The sequence below is a fragment of the Lampetra planeri genome, chromosome 24, assembly GCF_965212315.1.
Source record: "Lampetra planeri chromosome 24, kcLamPlan1.2.h2, whole genome shotgun sequence".
NCBI classification, from domain to species: Eukaryota; Metazoa; Chordata; class Hyperoartia; order Petromyzontiformes; family Petromyzontidae; genus Lampetra; species Lampetra planeri.
The window spans coordinates 2,346,732-2,373,389 of NC_136130.1; the positions used below are offsets into that span (position 1 = coordinate 2,346,732).

General features: G+C 41.6%; 1 protein-coding gene across 2 annotated transcripts in view; it reads right to left on the minus strand.

The window, feature by feature from the left end:
- Positions 1 to 1,263: 1,263 nt before the first annotated feature.
- The window catches only part of LOC144726655 (cyclin-dependent kinase inhibitor 2A-like), a 42,150-nt gene continuing 16,755 nt past the window's right edge, over positions 1,264 to 26,658 (minus strand). The window contains exons 1-3 of one of the 2 annotated variants that reach the window (XM_078605408.1): positions 16,701 to 19,153; positions 16,319 to 16,569; positions 1,264 to 5,374 (exon numbers count right to left, since the gene is read on the minus strand). In XM_078605408.1, the coding sequence (XP_078461534.1) occupies positions 5,087 to 5,374; positions 16,319 to 16,441 (411 nt within the window). In that variant the 5' untranslated portion in view covers positions 16,442 to 16,569; positions 16,701 to 19,153 and the 3' untranslated portion in view covers positions 1,264 to 5,086. Of the gene's footprint in view, positions 5,375 to 16,318; positions 16,570 to 16,700; positions 19,154 to 26,658 lie in introns of those variants that run through there. The other variant, XM_078605410.1, reaches the window with a different exon arrangement.

The window sequence follows — 26,658 nt, forward strand, 5'->3', positions numbered from 1 at the left end:
TGCTGAGGCACACGTGTGAACCACCTTCGCCACCCTGCCACCCAAACAGCGATTTTTTTGTGGGGAAATAGCCGTAAAGCGTCACACTTGATTTCAAAATTGGACCTTTTTTTGCCAATATCAAAGTATGAAAAAATAAGAATAGGCACTGTTCGCCTTTTGGTGTTCTCTGGTCTGACACTGGTGAGACTAGGCCCTAAAGAAGGCTGTCTTTGGTGTGGTTAATGCAAACTTGATTCCTTGAAAAATGCTTCTATTTGGTGTTTGAACATCTTAACACCTGTTTTATTGCCAAAAAGGGTGAAACCTATTCTTATTTTTTATACTTTATTTCAATGCGCACTTTCTCAACCTACGTGATTTGAAAGTAAAGCACACAGCCACCACATGACATGTTTGAACACTTCACTTCTTGCAACAAGGATAAAGTGAGTCAGCACGCAACAACTTAGCAAATGAACCAGGCAAAGTCACCACGCCAAGCTATTGCATGCAAGCACAAATACTTTACCAGCAAATAAATAATGTGGAAAGCCAACATATCGAGAAAAAGTTTACAACTCGTGTGGTGGCTGCCGCCGTATAGCTCTCCCATGTGTATTTTCGGGGTGTACCATGTGCGGTCCAGGCATGATGTCCGACGGTTTGCTTCGCTCCCCACCGACATTGTGGGGAGGAGCGAAGCGAAACGTCGGACATCATGCCGAACACGCATCGAAAATGCGACCACGCGTCAGAGAATGTGTGTGTGGAAACAGCAATTTTCAACATGGCGATTCATACTCCGAAACAAATACTACGGGAAGTTTTCAAAAAACAGATACGATACAAGAAAAAAAACGATCACCGAGTAATCATTGTACCACGTACACAATTGTTTTTCTTTCGTTCACTTTTTTATTTGCTCTATCTAGGTCCTCATCGAAACTGAGCATTTATTGCCAAATGGGGTTTACCTGTGCCACAACTAAACTTATATTTTCTAATAGCAAGTTTTGCTGTTTTGAGTACCGTCAAGTTTTGGGCAAGCCCTTCGATCACTTTGGTGAGTTTCCAATCGGGTACGTCCCGAATAATAAGGAAACCTTAATCTACGTTTTCGTTAACATTGGATTATTTTTACAGGAGTTATCATATCCCTCCACGTTACAAGATTGACAGAGCTAATACATCACCACACTTTCAACAGTTGGAAAGCATAAACAACTCATTCAAATACTGTAATTGAGAACTTAATAAAAAAAACTAAACGGTAAAACACAATGAATTGACTTCATACTTTATTGATAATTTAACACTGTGCATTCAGACAGGTGCGTCGGTAAACATCCGAGTACTCCAGCGCTGTGGAGCCGACGGTGAGTGGAATCACACACACGTTATGAAACTCGCTTCCCCGTGGGCGTCACGGTGGTGCCATACCCTGGCTCGCCAGGAGAAGGCAGTACAACAAATTGACGAATCGACATCTGCTTCCACGTGAAATGGGATGGAGTATTACCCCCTCGCACGTGTGGGTTTTCTCCGGGTGCTCCGGTTCCTCCCACTTGTATAACATCATGAATTGGCTGAAAACATCTATATATATAGCATCGCAGAGCTTGTCCCAGGAATCAGTGCGGCTCTCCTGAATAAATAAATGATTACAATGTGTTCTCCTTAAACACGTTTTAAAAATGCGATTTGGATATAACGTGATGAATGTACAGTATTAGGGAACACATTTTTATAACGCGGATGCGAATTGGATTACGTGCACAGATCTATGTCGTGCGAGGACGAATAAGTGGTTGTACGGCTGATCAACATAGCATCACACAAGGCATTAGGATGCTGCTGCATGCTTCGAGATGCTTTGTTCAGCCTGCGTACGCATCTCGTGTTATCGCAGACTGTGCTTTACCCTATACTATTTATAATAAGACGATTTTTCCAAAACGTGGTGTTCTACAGGAATGCATCTACCACGTTAGAGAATAGACTGTATTGTTGAACAGCCTGGGTGCATCCATGATCGAACTCCTCAGCGCAAATGAGATATCTATTATTTTCATTTCCCCCCCTTTCCTGAGGTTTGTTTTTTTCCTTCCCTGAATTGTGCTATTGGCATGTAAAGAGATGAAGAATCCGGAAAAAAAAATTCACAAAGCAGTTTAGCGCACGTGTTAGAGAATGTCTGCGAAAAGGGATTTTCTTTCACAGGACTTCCCCAGACAAATCCTGATATGAAATGACAGTATTCGTAACATCAATCCAAGATTTTAAATTCTTGATTGCGATTTTTATTTTGTCCAGTTATCGCTGACAGGGATGAGACCTCCAGCTCACTAGACTTGAGAACCCCCTTTATTGACAATCACTGTAAACTGCAAAGACGTTCACACGTAAGGCATTCAGTTGCACGCAACCAGTTTGCGCAGCTAATGATCATCCAGGTATTGGACCTGGCACCTCAGCCCTCATTGTAAATTCCTATAGTCATAATCGAGGTTTTTGGGTTAGATCGCGCAAGTATAAATGCGTCAAACCCCTCCACCACCTGACACGGTGTGTTTAAGAGTGAATCCACAACATTTACAATCTGAGTACGCCGTTTCGCTGGCTATTAATTACATCCAGCATCATCGGGTGATTTGCTCGAATAGTGAAGCCATACAACTGCTTCCGGTCTTAAATAGAGCAGGACGACGTCATCGCTGAACCCAATCAGATGCAGAGATCAAAGGCGGAGGAGGGGTATTGTAATTATATAATAGATTAGTATCAGTTAATTAGTGTTTCCCCTATAAGGAATTGTAATTATAATATGTATTACTTAATAATATGTTTCCAGGCCGCACTAAGCCTGTAGCTGTCAATTTCAAGGGATTCTCCAATTAGTCTTGGCCAGTCATAATTAGTTTTACATAACACTTCAACGTCACCAAAATCAATATAGTGTCCTTGTTGGCAAGCATGTTCTGCAACTGCCAACAGTTATGTTTGAGAGTATTTCATATTTTTTTAGTGTTCTTTTAGTCTTATGCTGTTACGTCCCGTCTGTCCAATATAGCATTTACTGCATAAGCAATTAATCCGAAACACACCTTCTGTTGATAACTTAGGTAATTCATCTTTAGTACAAGATATTAGTTTAAAAATGTTGTGTACCATACCAAATCTTACTTTAATGCTAATTTGTCAGTTACTCCTGAGATATATGGTATTTTAATTGTTTTGATAATCTGATCACTTTCAGCAGTATTGTTGTTAGGTCTTGGTTTGCCATTCAATGCTCTGTTAATTTGAGCATTATTGTAGCCATTCAGTGGTAGTGCTTCTTTAACATGATTAATATCTCTCCTTAGGCTTTCACCATCTGACACTTTTTTCCCGATGTATGAGCGTCTTGATGAGAGAGGATTTTTGTGCTGGGTAATGATGCGAATCTGCATTCAGATAGGCATCAGTGTGTGTTCCCTTTCGGTAAACGCTGTGTTATTTTACCATTTTAGGCCGCTTCCAAGAAAAATATCTAGGAAGGGGAGTGTGTTGTTCACCTCCATTTCCACGGTGAATTGGATGGCCGGGTTTTGTGCATTGATATGATTTAGAAATGCATTAAGTGTAAAGATTAAGTACGTAAGTTATCAACAGAAGGTGTGTTACGGATTAATTGCTCATGCGGTAAATGCTATATTGGACAGACGGGACATAACATTAGCGTAAGACTAAAAAGAACACCAAATAAATATAAAATGCTCTCAAACACAACTGTCGGCAGTTGCAGAACATGCTTGCCAACAAAGACACTCAATTGATTTTGATAACGTTGAAGTGGTATATGAAACTAATTATTACTGGCCAAGACTGATTAGAGAATCCATTGAAATTCAGAGAAATACAAATAATTTTCACCGCTCCGACAGCTACAGGCTTAGTGTGGCCTGGAAGCGTATTATTAAGTAATACATCTTATAATTACAATTCCTTATAGAGGAACCATACTAATTAACTGATTACTAATCTATTATATAATTACAATACTCCCCCCCCCCATTGATCTCTCCACTTGATTGGGTTCAGTTAAGTAATACATATTACAATTCCTTATAGAGGAAACATACTAATTAACTGATTACTAATCTATTATATAATTACAATACCCCCCTTCCGCCTCTGAGCTCTACATCTGATTGGGTTCAGTAATGACGGCGTCCTGCTCGTTATAAGACCGGAAGCAGGTGGATGGCTTCACTATTCTAGCAAATCGCCCGATGATGCTGGATGTAATTACCAGCGAAACGTCGTATTGTAAATGTTGTGGATTCACTCTTCACCACACCGGTGGGCTGAAGTAGTAACTATTTGGTGTTTTGTGACAAATCCCTTACTGATTGGCCGTATCGGGTGGTGGAGGGTTTCGACACATTTATACTTGCGCGATCTAATCCAAAACCTCTGAATAATATTGGTGCATGATATGACAATTCATATAATCATTTTGTTTGGCGTTTACCATGTTTTAAAAGTCTGTTTAGGCCTTTTGCAGCCGTGTATTTTGAACTGCACGTCACCCTGTAGCCAAGCACTTTTAAATGTTAATTCTGTAAACTTGGTCAGTTTAGATTTTTTTTGGGGAAGCGTTTCACAATGGTCGGGGCGCATCGCCCGTTGTTAAATGTAATATTTGATGTTCTAGAAATAGCCACTAGATGGCAGCAGACACAATACTGTGCGTGTGTGGCCTGCAAAACAAAATCTACATTCGGTCACCTAAAAACAAAGACGGGACTGCATGTGAATATTGTGCGATGCCTGGGTGTGAATGTTTACTATTTCATGCTCCCTATTTGATTTTTAGTTTTACGTGCTCATAATGTTAAACAAAGTTACACTACGGAGCTGCTTTACCCGCTACCTATGTATGTTGAATTTCTTTCGCACCTTACATAGCCAACTGTGCTAATCTGAGATGCGGAGGAAAGACAACACACTAAACACAAAAAGCAGTTCTAAAGAAATTTGTTTCTCAATCTAGACTATTTAAAAGTGCAAAGCTCCCAGTTGCTTCCTAATATCGGAAAAGGGAGAGCGTATGAAAGCGCTACCCCCTCACCCCGTTGTCCCCAGCGCCGAAATCGACGACGGAGTTAATGAAATCGACGACGTCGAGATGGCCATTGGCTGCTGCCAGGTCTGCGGGCGTGCGGCCCAGGTCGTCGCGCTGCCAGAGGCTCGCGCCGGCTGCACGCAGCTCGGCCAGCACGGCCACAAAGCCCTCGCGAGCCGCGTCGTGCGCCGGGGTGAGCCCCAGCACCGCATCGCGAACGTTGGGGTCAGCCCCAGCGGCCAGCAGCGCACGTGCCACCGGAGTACTGCCCATCATCATCACCTGGTGGGGAACGAAGACACGGAACAATGAATGTGCTTAAATTTCGATTTAAAGCTTTCGTGACTGCAGGGATTCATCTTCTTGGTTCTTTCGGTAAAGTCACGTAGAAGGGAAATAATAAAATAATAAAAATAAAACATAATAAAATACAATTCTCACGACGTTTCGGCCACAATGCAGCGTCTGACGCTGTCTTTCCGACAGCCCTGTTCTTCACCTGAGGACGGCTGCTTGCGTTGTGGCCGAAACGTCGTGAGAATTGTATTTTATTGTTTTATTTGTATTCTTTTATTATTTCCCTTCTACGTGACTACCGAAAGAACCAAGAAAATGAATGTGCTTGCTTAAACAATATGCTTTCTAGATGGTATTGGCCTGGAAAGCCAAAGAGGCCGATGTGACTAAAACATTTCTATTTTGTATGTGGCGTCATACAATTTAGTTCTTCTTCCATGTTATTACCCGTAATTTACCAGATATAACGCCCAGCAATGCACAATGAGTGGCTTAGCAAGATTGGCTACGTACAGTGCAAAATAAGTGAAACGTACATACATATAATATATTGGTTTAACACGTAGGCTTTCGAGACCAATATCATCCATAATACAGGTGTTTTGGGTTAGATCGCGTAAATATATAAATGTATAATTAAACTTGCCACCACATGACACAGCCAATTAGTAAGGGTTGTCACGTAAACAGAACATGCCAATCAATTAGTTACTAGTACAGCACACCGGTGTGTTGGAGAGCTAAGCCATAACATTTACAATCTGAGTACGACTTTTCGCCAGTAATTACAACTAGCTTCATCAGGCGACAGCCAGACTTGTGGAGAAATCCTCCTGTTTCGTTCCTTGGATAGAGGGGTAGATGCAGAGGTGTGGACTCGAGTCATGTGACTTGGACTCGAGTCAGACTCGAGTCATGAATTTGATGACTTGCGACTCGACTTGGACTTGCATAACAATGACTTTGTCCCACCTATGAGATGTGGACTCGAGTCATGTGACTTGGACTCGAGTCAGACTCGAGTCATGAATTTGATGACTTGCGACTCGACTTGGACTTGCATAACAATGACTTTGTCCCACCTCTGGGTAGATGTGATGACATCATTTGTGTGCCCTTCTTGAGCGAAGTTGGAGTGGATTCATGAATGCATATACATGACAATAGGTGTCCATTGCCGGTTGGGCTATTTGTATGGTAATCAGTGTGCATTATTCATGCGCATTGTGCAAGTGAATTGTTCTTGAATCTCCTGTCGATTATGTGCACTAAAATAGACGTACCTGTTATTGTTCAACGCTAATCCCTATTGAAGTATGGTGACATGAATAGGCATGCATTTAAACAAATTATATATTTTTTATTTGCTTCCAAGCAGCACTAAGTCTGTTACGATAGATTATCTAATTAGTCTTGACCAGTTGTAACTAGTTTTGTACAGAATATCAACATTATCAAAATCAATTTAGTATTCTTTTTGGCACGCGTGTTCTGCCACTGCCGACAGTTGTATTTGAGAATATTTAATGTTTTTGTTCTTTTAGTCTCGTGCTGATCATTAGTCCTGTTTTTCCAACATAGCTCCCGCAATGTAACCGATAAACTAGCCAGTTGTTTGGAAAACAAAAAATCCGAGTCAGATTTGGCATGGTACATAAAATACAGAAATTAATATCTGGTACAAAAGATGTATACACCGAAGCTATCAACAGAAGGTGTTTACCAGATTAATTGTACTTGTGGCAAATGCTATGGGAAAACAGGATGAATGATCAGCACAAGACTAAAAGAACACCAAATAAATGTAATACTCCCAAATACATAATGCGCATGCATAATGCACGCCGATTAAAATATAAATAACCCAACCGGCAATGGACACTCACTGTCATTATATGCATCATTAATCTACGCTCAAGAATGGCTGACAAGTGATATCACATCTACCCCTCTACTTAAGGAACGACACAGGATTTCTATACAAATCTGGCTATCGCCTGATGAAGCTAGTTGTAATTACTGGCGAAACGTCGTACTCAGATTGTAAATTTTGTGGCTTTGCTCGACAACACACCGCTGTTGTGCTAGTAACGAATTGGCATGTTCTGTTTACGTGACAAACCTTACTAATTGGCTATCGGGTGGTTGCGGGTTTCACGACGCATTTATATATTCACGTGATCTCACCCAAAAAACCTGTGCTATGGATATATTAGGTCCCATGATGATGAAATGGATATATTGCCCGGAAAGTGAGCGGTGACGTCACATCCGTGTGACGTCACCCGCATGCGGCAGCGTTACGCAGAGTACCTGCAGACGTCACGCATCTCCCCCCCCACAGCGTAGGCCGTGTATCACGCACAAATGTGCGGCAACTGTTATATTAGAAACGAAACGTCGTGATTTATAATTTTTATTTCTATTATTTTTATTATTTATTTTTTACCTACCGTGACTTTACCGAAAAAACCTAAGAGTATGTTATATTAGACTAACGTTTTGCTGGCTGGCTGGACACGTCCAAAGAAGGCACGGGCTGCTAGTAATATATAATTGAGTAAATTAACTGTAACAAAGGTGTTTGGGTTAGATCGCGATCTGACCCAAATTTACTATATGAACCTTATGGTGGAACCCCGGGATCTCGAAAAAAATCGTAAATAATTATTTTTTTATTGGCGACTCCGTACCACCGAGCACATAAACGTCGCGACTCACCTGGCACGAATCATTCTGTTGTCATGTCGTCCAAGCGTAGAGAGGACGAAAGCGCAGAAGAGCTGAACAAGCGAATGCACTCCATACTCGGGTATGGGTAGGATCATCTTATCCAAAGCTGCTCAAACTGCCTACACGACCTAAGTCCTTTATTTGTCATAACGGGATGCATAACACAGTGAAACTGATCTCATTATTATTTGACCTCCCAATGTCTGCAGCCAGGATCAATCGATGACAATCCTATTACCTGCAGATATTTAACAGATGAGATGCGTTGTACCATTAATTCATCCTATTTGATACTTGTCCGCATGCATCTGTGCGGATAGGATTTGTTTGCGGTTAAGCCATAGTCCCCACATACGGCTCTTATCAATGCGGATAAGAGGGGCGGTGACCCACTACTCTGTAGACTGTAGAGTAACGTTGGTATAAACGCTTGTTACAATATGAACAGCGCATTGAAAACGCGTACTATTTTATGTACTGTTTACAAAGTGTGTTCACAAATCCACTGAGAAACACGATTGACAGAGGGGTGTAAGTTATTTTTTCGATAGTGTATTTAAATAGAGGTACTGCAGGTAAGTAGTTTTCAGTTTTAAAGGCATAGTTTAACGAGACAACACTTGCAACCATCCTTCAACCCATTGGTGAAAAAGAGCAAAGTTTTTGTTTACATTATGTTTATGCGAGAGCCGGGGGCTTATGGGACCCCAGGGTCCCGCCATAAGGCTTATATTGCTTTCCTTAGTCTAAAAGGGAAATATATCTGTGGTAGATAATCTGAATTAAAAATTGCTTGATTTGGTAAATTACAACCGTGCTTTGTTTTCATAATACGTTTCTCATAAATGCAGACCCTTTTAAAAACATATTACACGACCGGGGTTGTAGATACGTTTTATCTCGTACAGGAGCCAGATAGATTGTTGCATTACAAGACTGGGAAGTGACGTGGGCTTGTGGAGTGCTTCATCCACCAGTGGATAGGCTATAGCTGGATGTTGATGGGTGTTTTTTTAAAGCATATTTGGTTAAATGTATAAGGTTAGGCAAACTGTTTTTAAGATCAGAAATGCACTTAGCATTCAGTGTTAAGAAATCTTGTTAGTTTATGAATTTCGCCCAGTAATTTAAATGTATTCCCATTGAATAAAAACGAGGTTGATGAGAAGATTAACCATTACTGTGAAAGAGCAGTACTGTACATAAAAAAGGCAATCATGCTTGGAACCCGAAGTTAGTAACCACATTGATATTTGAAATATGGATGTAATAAATGATGTACTATTTTACATGAAGTAACATTTTACAATATTAAATAACCAAAAATGTTAATGAATGGATAGCACTTTAATATTACTTGAACCGCATCCGAAAGGACAGCAAACCATTCATAGTGATGATTAAATCAGTTTATGCGCACGTGATGGGTGAATTATTACATCACAGGATCGTAAGAGTTGGTGGTGGTATTGGATGACCTTCATTCAGCAGTGGAGTGAACATGGCTCACGATAACTTGACTGAATTAATATTATGCATACGCTATCCGGCACAGTGAACCAGGGTGGAATGTTGGTGTTGTAGTCCGAATACTCCCATTATAGCAGAAGAGTGCAGGCCTGAAAACCACGATTTTCAAACAACAGAGATATGTAAAACGCTTGTGAATTTTTTTTAGCAACGAGCAGTTCCTGAAAAAGTGCATATCGCCTGTTCTCCCCGTTAAGATCACGGCTGTGGAAAGACGGGACAGGCCAGCTACAGGTGCATTGTGGTCCCCTTGTCTTCGACCACCCCTGCGATGGCGAGATGTTATCTCCCTCGCCTGGTATGAAGGAGGGTCATGGGTTCAACCCTGACCCTGACGCCTGTATATTTGGAGTTTGCGTGTCTCTCTCCGTGGTCGCATGGATTTTCTCCGGGTCTTCCCGGTTTTTTCCTCCACGGTTAGAAACATGCGTTTAGATGATTTGGCTGCTGTAAATTTCCACATGATAAGCCACTTCGTTGAGCTGTAATTTGGGGCCAGGTCGCTTCTGAAAAAGAGCTACATAGCTCAGTGATAGTTAAAAAGTAAAAAAATTAATAACAAGGCTGCCCATGTACACACTTTCCCACATCTGCGTAGATGACTCAACACTGTACTGTACGGAAACTTTACACCGTTCCTCCCGATGGCTATTTTAAACTATTGTACAAACTCGCGACATTCAAAGATAAATTCAAGTCCCGTTGATATCAAACAGAGAGATATCTTCACCCTCAAGTGATTTGACAACTCAGAATGTAAGAGCTTTTGTAAGGTATCCACTCCATGGTGGCAATGATCACAGCACGCGTGTTCACAAGACGTAGTCTATTTCTTTCGAGTTGCATTTGAAAAAAACAGCAGCAGGCTGCAATTGTATTTTAATATTGTAAGCCATTCCATGGCATCCGAGGTGGTATGTGAGTAGAGTGGTATGCGTGTTGTTTGGCAGTCACGAGTGATGTGTGCTTAATGGTTTGCACCTCACTGTATTCACAGTTTTAAAGTAATTGATTAAATAAACACCCACATCTTCCAAAACGAAGTAGAGGATTACAACATTACTCGCAACTTCTGCTTCATATCCCTGGCACGCCACCAGAAGGGCTGCAAAGTCGAGGTTTTAATGTTGGAAAAAGGAAAAGTAACCGGATAGGAAGAGAGAATGAGTTGGAAATAAGAGAAAAAAAAGGACAACGAATGGAAAAAATGGGAGCAAAGAGTTACGAAAGATTAGGATAGGGAGGAAGGCTGCATGAGAACCTCGATGCTGCACAGATCAGCGTCTGTTTTCACAGGGGGCGGATAGAGGGGAATGATTCAGAGTGGGAGGAGCCACACAAGCGTCACGTGATTTAGATACAGACATATAAGCAGTACCCACTTCCATGTCTCCAAATGAGAAATAGTCCATCGGCCTATGATCTTTCCAGACCAATATTATCCAGCAGCATTTGGTTAAGCAAATTATGGACCAGTTTCAACCTTATTGGGTCTCATAATTAGATATAGGAACTGGTAAGTAATAATGCTGTGTGAGTTTCAATAAATGTAACCACGTTTTTATCAAGGTTGTCATGTGATTATTAACGCGTTTCTTAAGCCCAATGGAGAAGTCATGTCCAAAATCACAATTGTTAGCATTAATAATGAAACAAAATAATAATAAAAAATTCGTGCCTGATACCATCTGGGGAATTTGTTGAATTAGTGTTACTTTCTCAGCTTTATATTAACAAGGTCATCCCATGTACTATTGACATTAAGTCTCATTGTTATGTACGTGTATGTATGTGTTCTGGTGCATGTACGTGTGGCTCGTTGGTCTCGGGGTATGATTCTCGATTTGGGTGCGAGAGGTCCCGGGTTCGAATTCCAGATGAGCCCAAGAGTTCGGTTTTTGATTGGATGGGCAGTGCAGTCGTAAGTACAGGACACTAAGAACCCTGCGACCCGAGATTGAGTGTCAGAGTATGCGTTCCCCCAAAGTATATTTACTTTAATTGAAACTAAGAGCATTTTTGTAACATTACTAACCATATAGTATAACTAATTAACTATGCATTACCAGTATCACCACGTGAATGTGTACATCATATTACCATATCTCACAAAAATTAACTGACTTTTTTCATCACGTATATAGTGTATTTACATTGATATTACCATCTCTAACATAATGTATTGTTAGCTAACATAACTTATGTAAATTGACCTCTAGGTATCACGTCCTGCTGCTCCCGACATTTTTACTATTGTGGCAACTGCCTAATGATCCTGACTGTAACTCTTTAAAACTAATTTCTGTAAAACTGCTTTTTGTGTTTAGTTTGTTGTAATTTCCCCGCACCTCAGATGAGCACGGTTGGCCACATAGGGTGCAAAAGAAGTTCAATTCACATACATACGAAACGTCGGACAACCCAATTGTTGATTGTTGTGAGAAGCTCTCCAACACACCGGTGTGCTGCAGCAGTGATAAATTGGCACGTTTGTTCATGGCTGCTGATGATTAGTGTTAACAATGACTTGTATTAACTTGTACTGTATAGTTAATGAGTCAAGCACAGTACAGTACATATCGCTTTAGTATATTTGATGTGTATTTTATTCAGATCGATCAAGATTGTGAGTTATTGTTATAATATTGAATACGTTAAATGCGGTAATACTGTTTAATACTGCTAATAACATTGGGTTATCGAGATCGCATAAAGAATGGATAAATATAGAAACCAGTTTGGAGAGACGAACGGACAATAAGCGCATATATCATGAGCAGTCTGGCTCAGATATAACATGTTTTATTTTACCAGGTAAGGCCCACTGAGCTACGTAGCTCTTTTTCAGAAGCGATCTGGCCACATATAATAGCTCAACGAAGTGGCTTTTTGTGTGGACATTTGTAGCAGCCAAACGCTCTAAATTCACGTTTCTAAATGTGGAGAGAAAAACCGAAGGACCCGGGGAAAAATCCACGGGAGCCCAGGGAAGAGAGCGAGACATCAAAACTCCAAATATACGAGGGTCGGGATCAAACCCACGACCTCCTGTATACCACGCGAGGTAGTTAACATCTGGCCACCGTGGCTACATCCATCGTTGTGTGTATGTCGACACCCGAGGTCTACGAGCACACGATCTTTAATACAATTAAATGTGCAGCGACCGAACTGGACATAAGCTCTAGAGTTCGAAAGTCCTTTCATACTGTATACGCATATACAATGTGACTCATTAACCCCCCCCCCCCCCCACTTTGCCCAAGAGCCCACAAGCGTGGTCACCACATATACGCCTCTATATAGGGAACGAAATCTGGCTGTCGCCTGATGAAGCTAGATGTAATTACTGGCGAAACGTCGTACTCAGATTGTAAATGTTGTGGCTTGGCTCTCCGACACACCGGTGTGCTGTACTAGTGACGAATTGGCCACGTTCTTGGTTCTTTCGGTAAAGCCACGTAGAAGGGAAATAATAAAATAATACAAATACAATAAAAAAAATTATCACGTTTCGACTGCAACACAAACAATCATCATCAGGTGTGAAAACCACAGCAAGACAATTTTAAAAAAGAGAGAATTTGTATTGTTTATATTTGTATTATTTTATTTCCCTTCTACGTGACTTTACCGAAAGAACCAATAATATGAATCCCTGCAGTCACGAAAGCTTTAAATCAAAATTTGGCCACGTTCTGTTTACGTGACAACCCTTACTAGTTGGCTGTGTCGGGTGGTGCGGGTTTTAACGACACATTTATATATTTACGCGATCTAACCCAAAAAAAACCTCTATTATGGACCATGTGTACGAGGTATACAAAGACCCCCCGTATAGCCGTTAACATACTGTTGCGGAAAGTGCTGTTTAGCGAGCACCGATGAAGACTGGCACGACACATGAGGGGGTGGATGTGCTAATTGTAACTGTTATTGTAACATTTTACGTTAATCAAAACACTTATTTTAACTTTAAATAAATTAATACGTTACTACAAAATCTTACAAAGTACAGTTTTACTCTTTGATATATCACGGACATTCCGATTACGTTAACACATTTTATATAAGGTACATGCACAGCAAACTTGGTCAAACCACTGCTGAATGAGTGTCTCTGTGCGTTGTGCGGGTTATTGGGGGTTATTTGAACACAATTCACTCCCACGGGTGAAAATGTCTCTTACACAATACCCTTTTAAAACTTACTACCCATATTCCGTATACGTTACAAGTCGACAAAATACAAAGAAATATTTGTTATTGTCATTTACGATTATAAATACAGAAAAAGGATACCAGGCAAAGCTCGCTGAACGCTGGAGTTACGTTCCTGGGAAATTCCGTGTTGGGCAAAACCGCGTTTGACAAATATGGTAAAATAGAGTTTCATTCCTGGGTCCGAAATTATTACTCCCTCCCTCTTTGTTTAACTAATTCTACACGATTACCCACCTTGTCATTGTAACAATGAATGCTGAGTCGCTCTCCATTTCTTGTGTGGGTGTAACTCTTATTTTTCAATTTCACCCCAACACAAAAAAACCACCGTCTCCATTCCTCTTCCTGCACCGCTCACGCCCATCGCTCTCCCCTGACACTGAATTGCCAGCCCGACACTCGCCCCTAACACTGTCACTTGAACGTTAATCCTTCCATATAGGCGTCCGTAAGAATTACGTCCTCAACCAGTGGACGTCATAGATGCATGCGGCAATGTGTGTGAACATTTGCGTTGTGCGTGAGCGTGTCAGGTACGTGTGACATTATCACGAAAACAAGACACATGGTAAATAAACCCTCCAACGGATGCAGCACTCCCACCTCTCGCAAGCTATCCTAAATATGTTAGCAACAAACTTAGCAACATCAAACCGCGTAGAGGTGAAACATGACCTGTTACAGAAAACAGACCTCATGAAGCTGTACAACCGAAACACGCATTCGATAAAACCGCGTTTGGCGAGGTTTGCTGTACGAGACATTTGGATTGTAATTATTTGTAACTGGTAACGTCATTTATTAAAATTTAATTAACCCTGCCTTGAATAGCAGCAACGTTACCTGGCATTTCCAACGTCACGACGCAGCACGCATCAGTCAGCGGCAAGTCTGGCATGATACGAACTTGCGCCCATCGCGTGAAGCGTATGGGAAGTCACTGAGCATCAGCATCATTGCAACTGAGCGTCTTGTAACCCATTGTAGTCTACGCTCCTTCAACAGAGGAGGAATAGCAAAACTACACGAACTCTCATGAAGACCTCCCGTCGTGGCTATTGCTGCCATACGCAAGACTTTAAAGGAGACATCACACGGGCATCATATTCACGGTTTTGTTTGGATAGAGGGGGGGAGTGATGGTATTTCTGGTTGGCTTACCGTGCCTTGTGAACCCTGGCGATGTTACCGAGTTCGATTACCAACCACGGCTAACAACATCACCTGGTGAGTGGTTATTTGAACCGGTTCCTGGCCTCGTTCCCTCCTCCACCAAGCCCTCCCTCACCAGCGTGAAGTATGGTAAAATATCCCCATCGCCGCTCAATCACTGCCCCCTAACCCCCCCCCCCCCCGATATTTTAGACGGCCGTTATACGACAAACACAATCTGTGAGATGTTTTCATGAACGTGAAATTGTAATGACGTAATTATGTTGCAATTCTTGACATGCATTTCATGTTAAATACACATCTGATTCGCATGGTTAGCTATGCACGGTGCGAAAGAAGTGCAATATACATTAAGTTCACGGGTATTTCGTGAGGCTTTATCAGAGTGCGCACAGGAGCCACAACGAGCAGAGGGCCTCAGTCCAGTTTCCATCTGATGTCAATTAGGACGATTGCACATTTGCGTGAAACCCAACGCGTATTGTGCAATGGTTGCAACTGTGAGAGATATTGGCCATGGCGTGACACGGGTACATTGGAAATGTATTTTATTAATTTACAGCAACTCTCGTGAACAACCATTCCCTATTGTTCCAATGTGGTCGGGTATTGTGCCTATGGGGCGTTGAGGGTACATGTACTGCTGAAATGGTTTTAAAATTGTATTGTAGGAAATGTAAATATTTTTTTTTATGTAAGATACGCCTCTTTGTCAATTCACTGCTGGGTGAGGGACTGGCCCACATTGTATTGGTCAACCACAATGCAAACTCATCCAAATCCTCTGATCTCTCCACTGGGCCTCCATCCAATCCGAGAGCAACTGCAAGTTTTTACTTACCATCTAAATGGATCATCCTTATCATGCATTCTCACCGTGACATAATTACGTGTAGCGTGAGCTCGTGTGGATTGGAACGTAACACCATTACCTGCAAATGAGATATTTCCAAGGACAAACGCACGTTAGAAAGCCACATAATCCATGCATGTGAATGGATTTAAAATGCATGCCAATGTAATGGATTTATTTTCCCATTCATTATTTGTTCATCCCGATTTTTATTTTAGTTTCGGTGACCCACGGATTATGAGACGATGATGGTAATAACGGTGAAGTGTCTGTCCTTTTAACCAGGCGAGGGACTCGACGAGTCGAGGATGAGTCTCATTTTCAAACAGTGGCTTTGTGGTGTAACCCTCCGAAATATTTTAGCTGGGTGCGTGCACTTCTGTTGATGATGGGGACTCGTCGTGCGTGACACACACCTGGATGGGCGTTCTGCCGCAGCTGTTGGTGCCATTAGGATTCACTCCCCGCGCCAGAAGTAGCTCCACTTCTACCGTTCTACCCAGCGCCGCAGCCTTGCTGAGTTCTTCAATGGGCTCCATCAGAAGAAACAGCAGCGGCAACAACGATGCTGACGGAGATGATGATGATACCTGCAATTTTGGGGTTATAGAGTCTTCGGCCTGTGACCAGTGCTTAATATTAGCTGCAGATGTCCAGGTCTACGTTCCTGAAATATATAAAACAGCAACCCCAACCCAGGAGTTTGAGGATTAGGGCGAAAAACTGAACCATGATTAATTAATTTCAAACATATGACAAAGTCACTCGGAATGTGCTATGATCCCGATGTTATTAGACCTCGGACGCTGAAGAGTAGTTATGTAGTGCCGTAGTAGGTCTTTTTCCTTCTGCTCGAGGCTTGAGTGTGTGTGTGCGGGTGGCGTGCGTTACACACACACACTCAGTCGGAGACGAGGTGGTCGTATTCACGCCACCAACTCCAGGCCCCCTCTCCCACGACCACGCTACCGTACAGCCCGGCCCAGACACGACCCTGCCCGCGTTGCACCGACGGCGTCGACCCAGACAGCCAACTACTGTCCGGGCGAAGGCAGTAGCAGCGACGAAGACGAGACGAGTCCACTCCCAGAACCGGCAGCCTGTTGCTCATATTCCCCTCGGCGCGGCTTGGCTCTGCCCTGGCCACGCCTCTCTTCTCGAACCCACCAGAGGGTTTGGGGGATTCCCCACGAGGTCTATCTGCTCACCTACAACTGCTGTACAACAGTCAGCGCTATGTTGCTACACTTGGGATGGGTGACAGCCATCTTGGTAAGCGCTCAAGGCACTTTCCCCAACAGCCTGTTAGAGGCTACATCTGGTTTCGCGTTATAGTCGTATAGAATATAAGTATATATATACACCAAATACAATTACGCATCCTTCGTAAGTCTGTCTCTCCACATAATGTGCGTTCTATACTTCCCGTCAATCACAAGACCTGCCTGGAGTGTATAATTTCAGCAAAATTGGTTCCATACAAACAAACTCTGCACCGTTTTTGACACACACAGTGCCTCATCAGCAGTGAGCTTTCCTTGAATCACTGTTGGTGAAGTGCCGGATGTTTATTGGCAAGGTCCGTCCCTCTCTTTAAGAAAAGTTTCGAAACAAAACGATATAATTTACAACAACACAATGTGGTGGGACAGACGTAAAAAATGTCTACTCACTTAAATAGATGCATTGATTGATAATTAGATTTTACGTATTTTTTTAGTTTTTGAAAAGCACACACAACATATATTCAAAGAAGTGATGTGAGCGTAAATAAATATAAGAGAACAGAGAAGGCGAGTATAAGGGTGGGTAATTATTTTGTGTTGTGTATTATATATTACTAGCTTTATTACTATACTCACCACGCCCGGCCGCCTTTGTCTCCCCAGTGGCGATGTTCACACACCACATCAATTACTCGTTTGAGGCTAAGTCGACCTAGGGGAGGCCCAGGACCGGTTCAAATAATCGAACTCGGGTCGCCGGGTTCGTAGCGCAGCAACTACCCTCCCATATGTCATCACAAAATAATGTTTCGTCCTGTGTTTAAGTAGTAGTGGTAGTCGTAGTGTTGTATTGTAGAATGTATATAAATTACTGCTGATTGGTGGTTAAACATCACGTAGTGAGTGCTCCTCTGCTATCGATCGGCGCGGTTTGTTGTGAGATGCAAGAGGTTGAGGCCAGGTAAAAGTATTACAAAACAAAATAACGATTATATAGTATACAGACTATAAGCCGAAATAAAATAAATCTATTAAAACGTGACAGGGCACGAGATCGTTGTGCCAAGTAGATTCACGGTTGTAATTAATTATAGCGAATAAAAACTACACGATTCCACATGTTTAGCAATGTTTAGACAATTGATCTGATAACGAAAGGCAAAAGGGAGATACAATAATATAAATGTATCGCTGTTTCTACAACAAGTATTTCGTTTTAAAACAGCGAGAACAAAACTTACTCGCGACATCAAGTGGCATATATGAAGACGTTGTCGACGCACTAAAGTATATAAATATGTCTGTTATGCTGATGAAGACCACTCATACATTAAAAACTAGTCAGCATTGTACTGTTATCCACTTTAAATTCGTGAATTGTTATACTCGCTGTTGTAATTTGCAGTCTAATTAAGTACATATTGTCTATAATATGCACATATGAATGCGTCACAGGCTTGTGATCTCAGTCTGCATTGTTATAAATATATAGGTATTAATAAATAGTAACATTAAATGTCTACAGTAAAAGGTTATAAGATTGAACGCTCTTAAATTATGCTTTCAAAGTATCACCAATCAATGCGCTATAGTTTACAATATTACTCCCATATCAAAGTCTGCGTTTTTAGCATCATACAAGCTACTGGATTAATAACTTATTCGTTTTAAAATAACAAAAAATAACTATGTTCTTAGCATGACAATACTGCATACAGTATATACTACATACTGTCTGTGTTCTTAGCATGATGCTGCATACAGTATATACTACACACTGTCTGTGATCTTAACATGATGCTACATACAGTATATAATACATAGTGTCTGTGTGATCTTAGCATGATGCTGCATACAGTATATAATACACACTGTGTGTTCTTAGCATGACAATACTGCATACAGTATATAATACACACTGTATGTGTGATCTTAGCATGATGCTGCATACAGTATATAATACACACTGTCTGTGTGATCTTAGCATGATGCTGCATACAGTATATAATACACACTGTGTGTATGATCTTAGCATGATGCTGCATACAGTATATAATACACACTGTGTGTATGATCTTAGCATGATGCTGCATACAGTATATAATACACACTGTCTGTATGATCTTAGCATAATACTGCATACAGTATATAATACACACAGTCTGTATGATCTTAGCATGATGCTGCATACAGTATATAATACACAGTCTGTGTGATCTTAGCATGATGCCGCATACAGTATATAATACACACTGTCTGTGTGTTCTTAGCATGATGCTGCATACAGTATATAATACACACTGTCTGTGTGATCGTTGCATGATGCTGCATACAGTATATAATACATACAGTCTGTGTTCTTAGCATGATGCTGCATACAGTATTTAATACACGCTGTCTGTGTTCTTAGCATGATGCTGCATACAGTATATAATACAGTCTGTGTTCTTAGCATGATGCTGCATACAGTATATAATACACACTGTCTGTGTGATCTTAGCATGATGCTGCATACAGTATATAATACACACTCTGTATGATCTTAGCATGATGTTACATACAGTATATAATACACACTGTGTGTGTGAGCTTAGCATGATGCTACATACAGTATATAATACACACTGTATGTGTTCTTAGCATGATGCTGCATACAGTATATAATACACAGTCTGTGTGATCGTTGCATGATGCTGCATACAGTATATAATACATACAGTCTGTGTGTTCTTAGCATGATGCTGCATACAGTATTTAATACACGCTGTCTGTGTTCTTAGCATGATGCTGCATACAGTATATAATACACACTGTCTGTGATCTTAGCATGCTGCATACAGTATATAATACACACTGTCTGTGTGATCTTAGCATGATGCTGCATACAGTATATAATACACACTGTCTGTGATCTTAGCATGCTGCATACAGTATATAATACACACTGTCTGTGTGATCTTAGCATGATGCTGCATACAGTATATAATACACACTGTCTGTGATCTTAGCATGATGCTGCATACAGTATATAATACATACTGTCTGTGTGATCTCAGCATGATGCTGCATACAGTATATAATACATACTGTCTGTGTGATCTTAGCATGATGCTGCATACAGTATATAATACACACTGTCTGTGTGGTCTTAGCATTGTTTATCTGCATTGCTATGTTAAGATAACATAGACGAAAGGCAAAAGGCAGAGATGCAATTATACAAACGTACTAATGTATCGCTGTTTCATACGATAGGAAGTATATATTCTACACTGTATACATACAGCAGAGTGATGTTATATTCCTGTCAAATCCACGGGTGGTTCGGCACGATACATATCGATCTCTCTCCCTATCCACGCGCCGAGTGCTGCAATGGAACGAGATGAGTGCCTTCCACCAGCTGGTCAACCACGAAACGTCGAAAAACAAAGAGACGGGTGATTATGCTGATGTACCTTCTTCTCGACAGTTGATTACGAGATTGATATCCCCACCGTGGCTCGCATGGGTGGCGAGTGATGATCTGAACGGGTCGTGAACCCACTCCACTCTCTCCTCCTCCTCGTACTGTGTCACCGTGGTCTCATCAGCACGATGAAACAACCAAAGTGACGTGCAGGGGAGGGGGCTTTCATTGATTTATAATTATATTTCTAAACTCATGGTGTGGCGTATTGTGTTACTCTCTGCCTGCCCGTAGCAGCAACAAATCTGGGCGGATTCAGACTTGCCCCGTGAGATGATTCGTCATCTCCTCTGGGCACAGCGACACCGCGTGGCTTTGGGTGTTGCAACGTCGTCACTGGGGAGACAAAGGCGGCCGGGTGTAGCGCCGGCCACCTCCCCCCACACAACGTGTGTCGTGCCAGCCTCCATTGTGTCGCTAAACACAACTCAAAGTGTATCTGTACAGGCGATCTTTGTATGTGACAGCCGTACGGATGATGCACTGCACTTGTGCTATGAAGAAGGACCATTGCTCGAAACGTCACCGATTGTTAATTTTCTTTCTTTTAAAGCCACAATGTTCTTGACGAGGGTGGGTTTTTATTAATATTGTGCTTGTGCTATTATACAATACCATAGCAGCAGCATCACCAGGCGCTGCGAATTCTGACTCCGGCTCACTGCCAACGAGAGTGGCGAATATCTGAAGCAGTCCACTGGGCCTCCTCCCCTAGGTCGACTCAGACTTAAACGAGTGCCTCGTGCGGTGTGTCTACGTCACCCATCCGCTTGTGTGCCGTGATGGTCTTCACAGGTGCTCGCTAACATCACTTGCTGGTTCGTGCACTGTGTTAGAGCCCCCCTCTCTATGGGACTCCCCTAGGTAGACTCACCCTGGTGTGGTGCTTGTGCTGAGTTGGTCTTCATAGGTGCTCGCTAACATCACTAGCCCAAAGAGTCTGAAGGCGACACGAGGTGATGATCTCTGTTGACCTCAGTTGAGGATGATGATGCTGCTGATGATGCTGCTGATAATGCTGATGATTACGATGCTGATGACGATGGTTATTATTTCGCTGCTGCTGTTGATTCTGTATGCTGCTGCTGATGCTTATTTTGCTGCTGTTATTGCTGCTGATGGTAATGATGGTGTTAATTCTGCTTGCGAGATTTGCTGTAGCTGATGACACTGCTGCTGCTACTAATAATTATACATCTGATATTTCTGATGATGGCAATGGGTTTTATTATTTTTCTGCTGCTGTTAATGTCTTTTGCTCCTACTGATGATGGCACTGCTGATGATGATTCTAATGACGGCGATGCTGATATCCCTATGGTGCTGTCGATCGATGATTGTTCGTATGTTGAAGTTATTTCGCATCGCACATAGCCAACCCTGCAAGACCAGACAAGAGATAAGGGAATCGGAGCTCGTCTGCTCAACACTAAGTGTTCAGAGTACTGCAGTATATACTTATTTTCATGCGCGTGGAATGCCGTGAATATGAAGTGTAAAGTGTAATTGTATTCATCTTCTTGGTTCTTTCGGTAAAGTCACGTAGAAGGGAAATAATAAAATAATAAAAATAAAACGTGATAAAATACAATTGTATTTCCCTTCTACGTGACTTTACCGAAAGAACCAAGAAGATGAATCCCTGCAGTCACGAAAGCTTTAAATTGTATTTGTATTGTTCGTTGCGGTTGCACCCGAATCAAGAGCCGAATGGCTCAGGGTTATTCCAAATGAATGAAAACTGAAAGACGCACACACGTGAGACATGTCTGGTGAGATTCCCCCAGACGAGTTGTATAATTCTGACTTAAAAAGAGACAAACGATCCCCCGTACAGCCTTTAACAGACGTGTCTGCATGGTAAGGGTTGTCAGCGGAACACCTATGTACATCATATGATGGCACAGCACACGAGCACAACACCGTCCCGGTCGTCTTTGCCTCCCAGTGCTGATGTTTATACACCGCACCAGGTAGTCGATCAAAGGGAGGCCTGGGACCGGTTCAAATATTCATCACTTTTATTGATCGTGAGCGGAAATCGAATTCTGCACCACCGCTCTCCAAATATCGTGGCATAATCACATATCATCATTGTACGTTTCAGATTCACTGCTGGATGAAGGGCTACCCATTCCCTGTGTCGGTGCGGGTTAGTTAAAGTGGTTGTCTTGGACCGGTTCAGATATAATAATCACTTGTCTCCGATGTAAGCCGTGGTCGGGGAATATAAAAAGCGAGCAAGGCGTCTCTGTGTGTGTTCACGTGTGGGCCCTCAGGTGGAGCGGTGGCATAGTGGTTAGCGCACTTGAGTTGGATTCCTGGCCACGACGAAGTGTGTCCGTGGGCTGCGCGCTGGTTCTGCGTTAACAAAGCAATCACTACTCTTAGGTTTTTTCGGTAAAGTCACGTAGGTAAAAAATACATAATAGAAATAATAATAAAAATAAAATAATAAATCACAAAGTTGTCACTAAATAGTGATTTATAATTTAATTCCTATAGTTTAATTATTAATTTTATCCTACGTGACTTTACCGAAAAAACCTAAGAGTATGAATCCTTGTAGTCACGAAAGCTTCAAATCTAAAAGCAATAACTCTTTAATAACACTGGCTTTCAAATCAAGTATATGAAATCGGCGATGTCAATCGGCTCTTCTTCATAGCACATGAGTAAAAATTAAACGAATTCTTCTTAGGTTTTTTCGGTAAAGTCACGTAGAAAGTAAAATAAAATAAAAACAAAAATCACGACGTTTCGGAGGCAACACAAGTCTCCGTCATCAGGTGGGACCGTCACAGCCAGATTAGCTGTATCAAGTGGAGGCAACACAAGTCTCCGTCATCAGGTGGGACCGTCACAGCCAGATTAGCTGTATCAAGTGATACAGCTAATCTGGCTGTGACGGTCCCACCTGATGACGGAGACTTGTGTTGCCTCCGAAACGTCGTGATTTTTGTTTTTATTTTATTTTACTTTCTACGTGACTTTACCGAAAAAACCTAAGAAGATGATTCCTTGCAGTCACGAAAGCTTCAAATCTAGAATTAAACGAATTATTTATGTGCTATGAAGAAGGGCCAAAGCCAGAAACGTCGCCTATTATGATTTATTTTTGTTCCTTAAGGCCACAGTGCTCTTGACGATTGTGTTGAGCTTTTGTTTTGTTTATTGGTAATAGCTAATACGGCTGCCATTTGTCACGGACATTACGGTGTTGGTGAAAATGTCATTCGTGAATATGAAGTGTAAAGTGAACACATTAGCTTCGATTAGGCGCTTTCGTTTCTCTCAAAAGCACCCCATGCGATGAAAATAGATTTTGTATCTTTAGTGTACGACGAAATTAGTTGCACTAAATTATTCCTTTCAGTTTGGTTACTTGTAAAAGGCTATTTTAAACACTATGAGATCTCTTTTACCAGTGGCAAAATATAATGGTAGGTTTTTACCCTTTTAACTGGTACAAAACTGACACCTTTATTCAAGGCATCATGTTTACAATGACCACAACACAAGTAGTCAATAAAGCAAACAAAAAGAAGCAACTCTGATAAGGATAATAATATGCACTGTCCTTGAAGTTGATTGGCCCACACCCGAGACGGCTTTCTTTAGAGCATAGTCCCCATTGGTGTAGGGCCAGATGACACCAGAAGGCGTACAACTCAAAAACAGTGCAATATCAGAGTATTGAGAGTTCGGGGTAAACATTTACACTATGAGATCTCTTTTACCAGTGGCAAAATATAATGGTAGGTTTTTACCCTTTTAACTGGTACAAAACTGACACCTTTATTCAAGGCATCATGTTTGCAATGACCACAACACAAGTAGTCAATAAAGCAAACAAAAAGAAGCAACTCTGATAAGGATAATACGTACGCCTTCTGGTGTCATCTGGCCCTACACCAATGGGGACTAGGCTCTAAAGAAAGCCGTCTCGGGTGTGGGCCAATCAACTTCAAGGACAGTGCATATTATTATCCTTATCAGAGTTGCTTCTTTTTGTTTGCTTTATTGACTACTTGTGTTGTGGTCATTGCAAACATGATGCCTTGAATAAAGGTGTCAGTTTTGTACCAGTTAAAAGGGTAAAAACCTACCGCTATTTTAAACGTTTTTTTTTAATTGGAAGTATTAAAAAAGTGATAGTGTACAGTATAGTGAATCTCGTCAACTTTTTGAGAAGTATTAATTGTCCCTCACTCATACCTAGACGTAGAATTGAAATGAAATATTACGCATCGTGTATCGTTCGGAATACGATATCCATTACAACTTTAATTCGTGTGCTCTTTGTTAATGTCTGAAAATTCTGCCTGGCAAGAAACATACAGTGTGTAAACCCGGAACTTATCCTATACACGAGGCACGATAATCAATACATGTTGTGAAAGCTGGACAAACTAGACGCAACAGAAATGTGGATGATGTTAAACAATTCACAGACAAGACGGGTAACAAATGGATTATGTATAGCAGGGTACAAAAAGTACAATTAAAAATAATCTAATGAGTAAACGAGCGACTGACTGAGAATGCGATTTGACTGGGAGCATTAAAGTTGCAGCGGGGAAGACAGCGAGTAAAGTTACATAAACAATTTGAACAATTGGACATCTTTGAGAAACAGCATGGCAGATATAGATAGTATATATCGTAGTATCGCCACATCGTAACACCCTTAATTCTCGCAGACACCAGATGTGTAACCACCGTTATACTCTTTCGTTCTTTCGGTAAAGTCACGTAGGTATAAAATAAATCACGACATTTCGGCCACAATACAAGCGTCCATCATCAGTTGGGAAAGCATGGTCTGCTGCTGAGGCAGACTGTTTTAAAAGGTTTGAAATGGGTGTAGCTCAAGGGTTATAAAGAAGTGGCCGGGGCTAGTGATGTTAATGTGAGAAATTAGCATGTAACTGTAAAATAGGAGAGTGGCCTCCTGAACGAGGGTATGGAAGTGGCTATGTTAATGTGAGAAATTAGCATATCAGCTGCGACATTCGAGTCACCCCATGCAACTGAGTGAATCGGCCACCTCCTGGGCGGCTTCGTTGACTCGCGTGTGGTGGGCTAAAGAGTGGTTTAATCTCCCTTAATCTCCCACCTATTCTCCCTTAATCTCCCACATATTCCATCGTGAACGAATTGGCAGCGGCAGTTCCCGGCAGTTAATAAAGAGGCGGTGCTGGAAGTTCTCTTGATGAAGACCCCATGCTGTGGCCATGGCCTTCAGGATGAGCTCCTGCTCGGGAGAGGTCCTCCCGTGGCTGGTGTTTGTACTGCTGCTGGATCATCTAGAACCGGCAGAGCGGACTGCTGCTATTCTCTCGCCTAGTAACTCTGGTCTCTGTTTTTACCCCATTATCAATAAAACCATCGAACTCAATATCACTGTCGTCTCATCCATCACACACGATCCGAACATCTCAGAATTAATGCAAACCAGAGATATAGCCTGTAATAATGCAAACACATCAAACAACCTCCCTGATTGGAATATATATAACACAACAAATAGATGTCATTGCCTTGTAAGAAACGCTACATTTTCATCTCATCAAACTTCTACATTTACAAAAAAGAAATCCCGATAATCTTCTGGCAAACGTTCAATTCAGTACTGCATACGCTACTATCAATTAAGACATCGTCATCCACGGGAAAATACGAGTTTCCTGCATTTGCACTTCTGGCAATGGTAGATCTCATCTTTAGACCCCTCACACACATTTCCAACCTTTTCAACCATTTTCAACCTCTCAATTAGAGTGGAAATTTGCTCTTATTCGTACAATATATAAAAATGGCTACAAATCTCTATTTTCACCAGTTACTAAAATATTAGAAAATATACTTAAATCACGAATAAACTGCTACTAAAAAGCCACAATCCCCTGCACAACAAAGTCTGGTTTTCTTGAGGATTACTCAACCAACGAAACAATGATGGATGGTATGAAATGTTCTCTTCAGTAACCATAATGCGAGTTAACACAAAGTTATAGGGTTTGTGAATGATGAACGCTTACAAACAGCACGCTAAAAG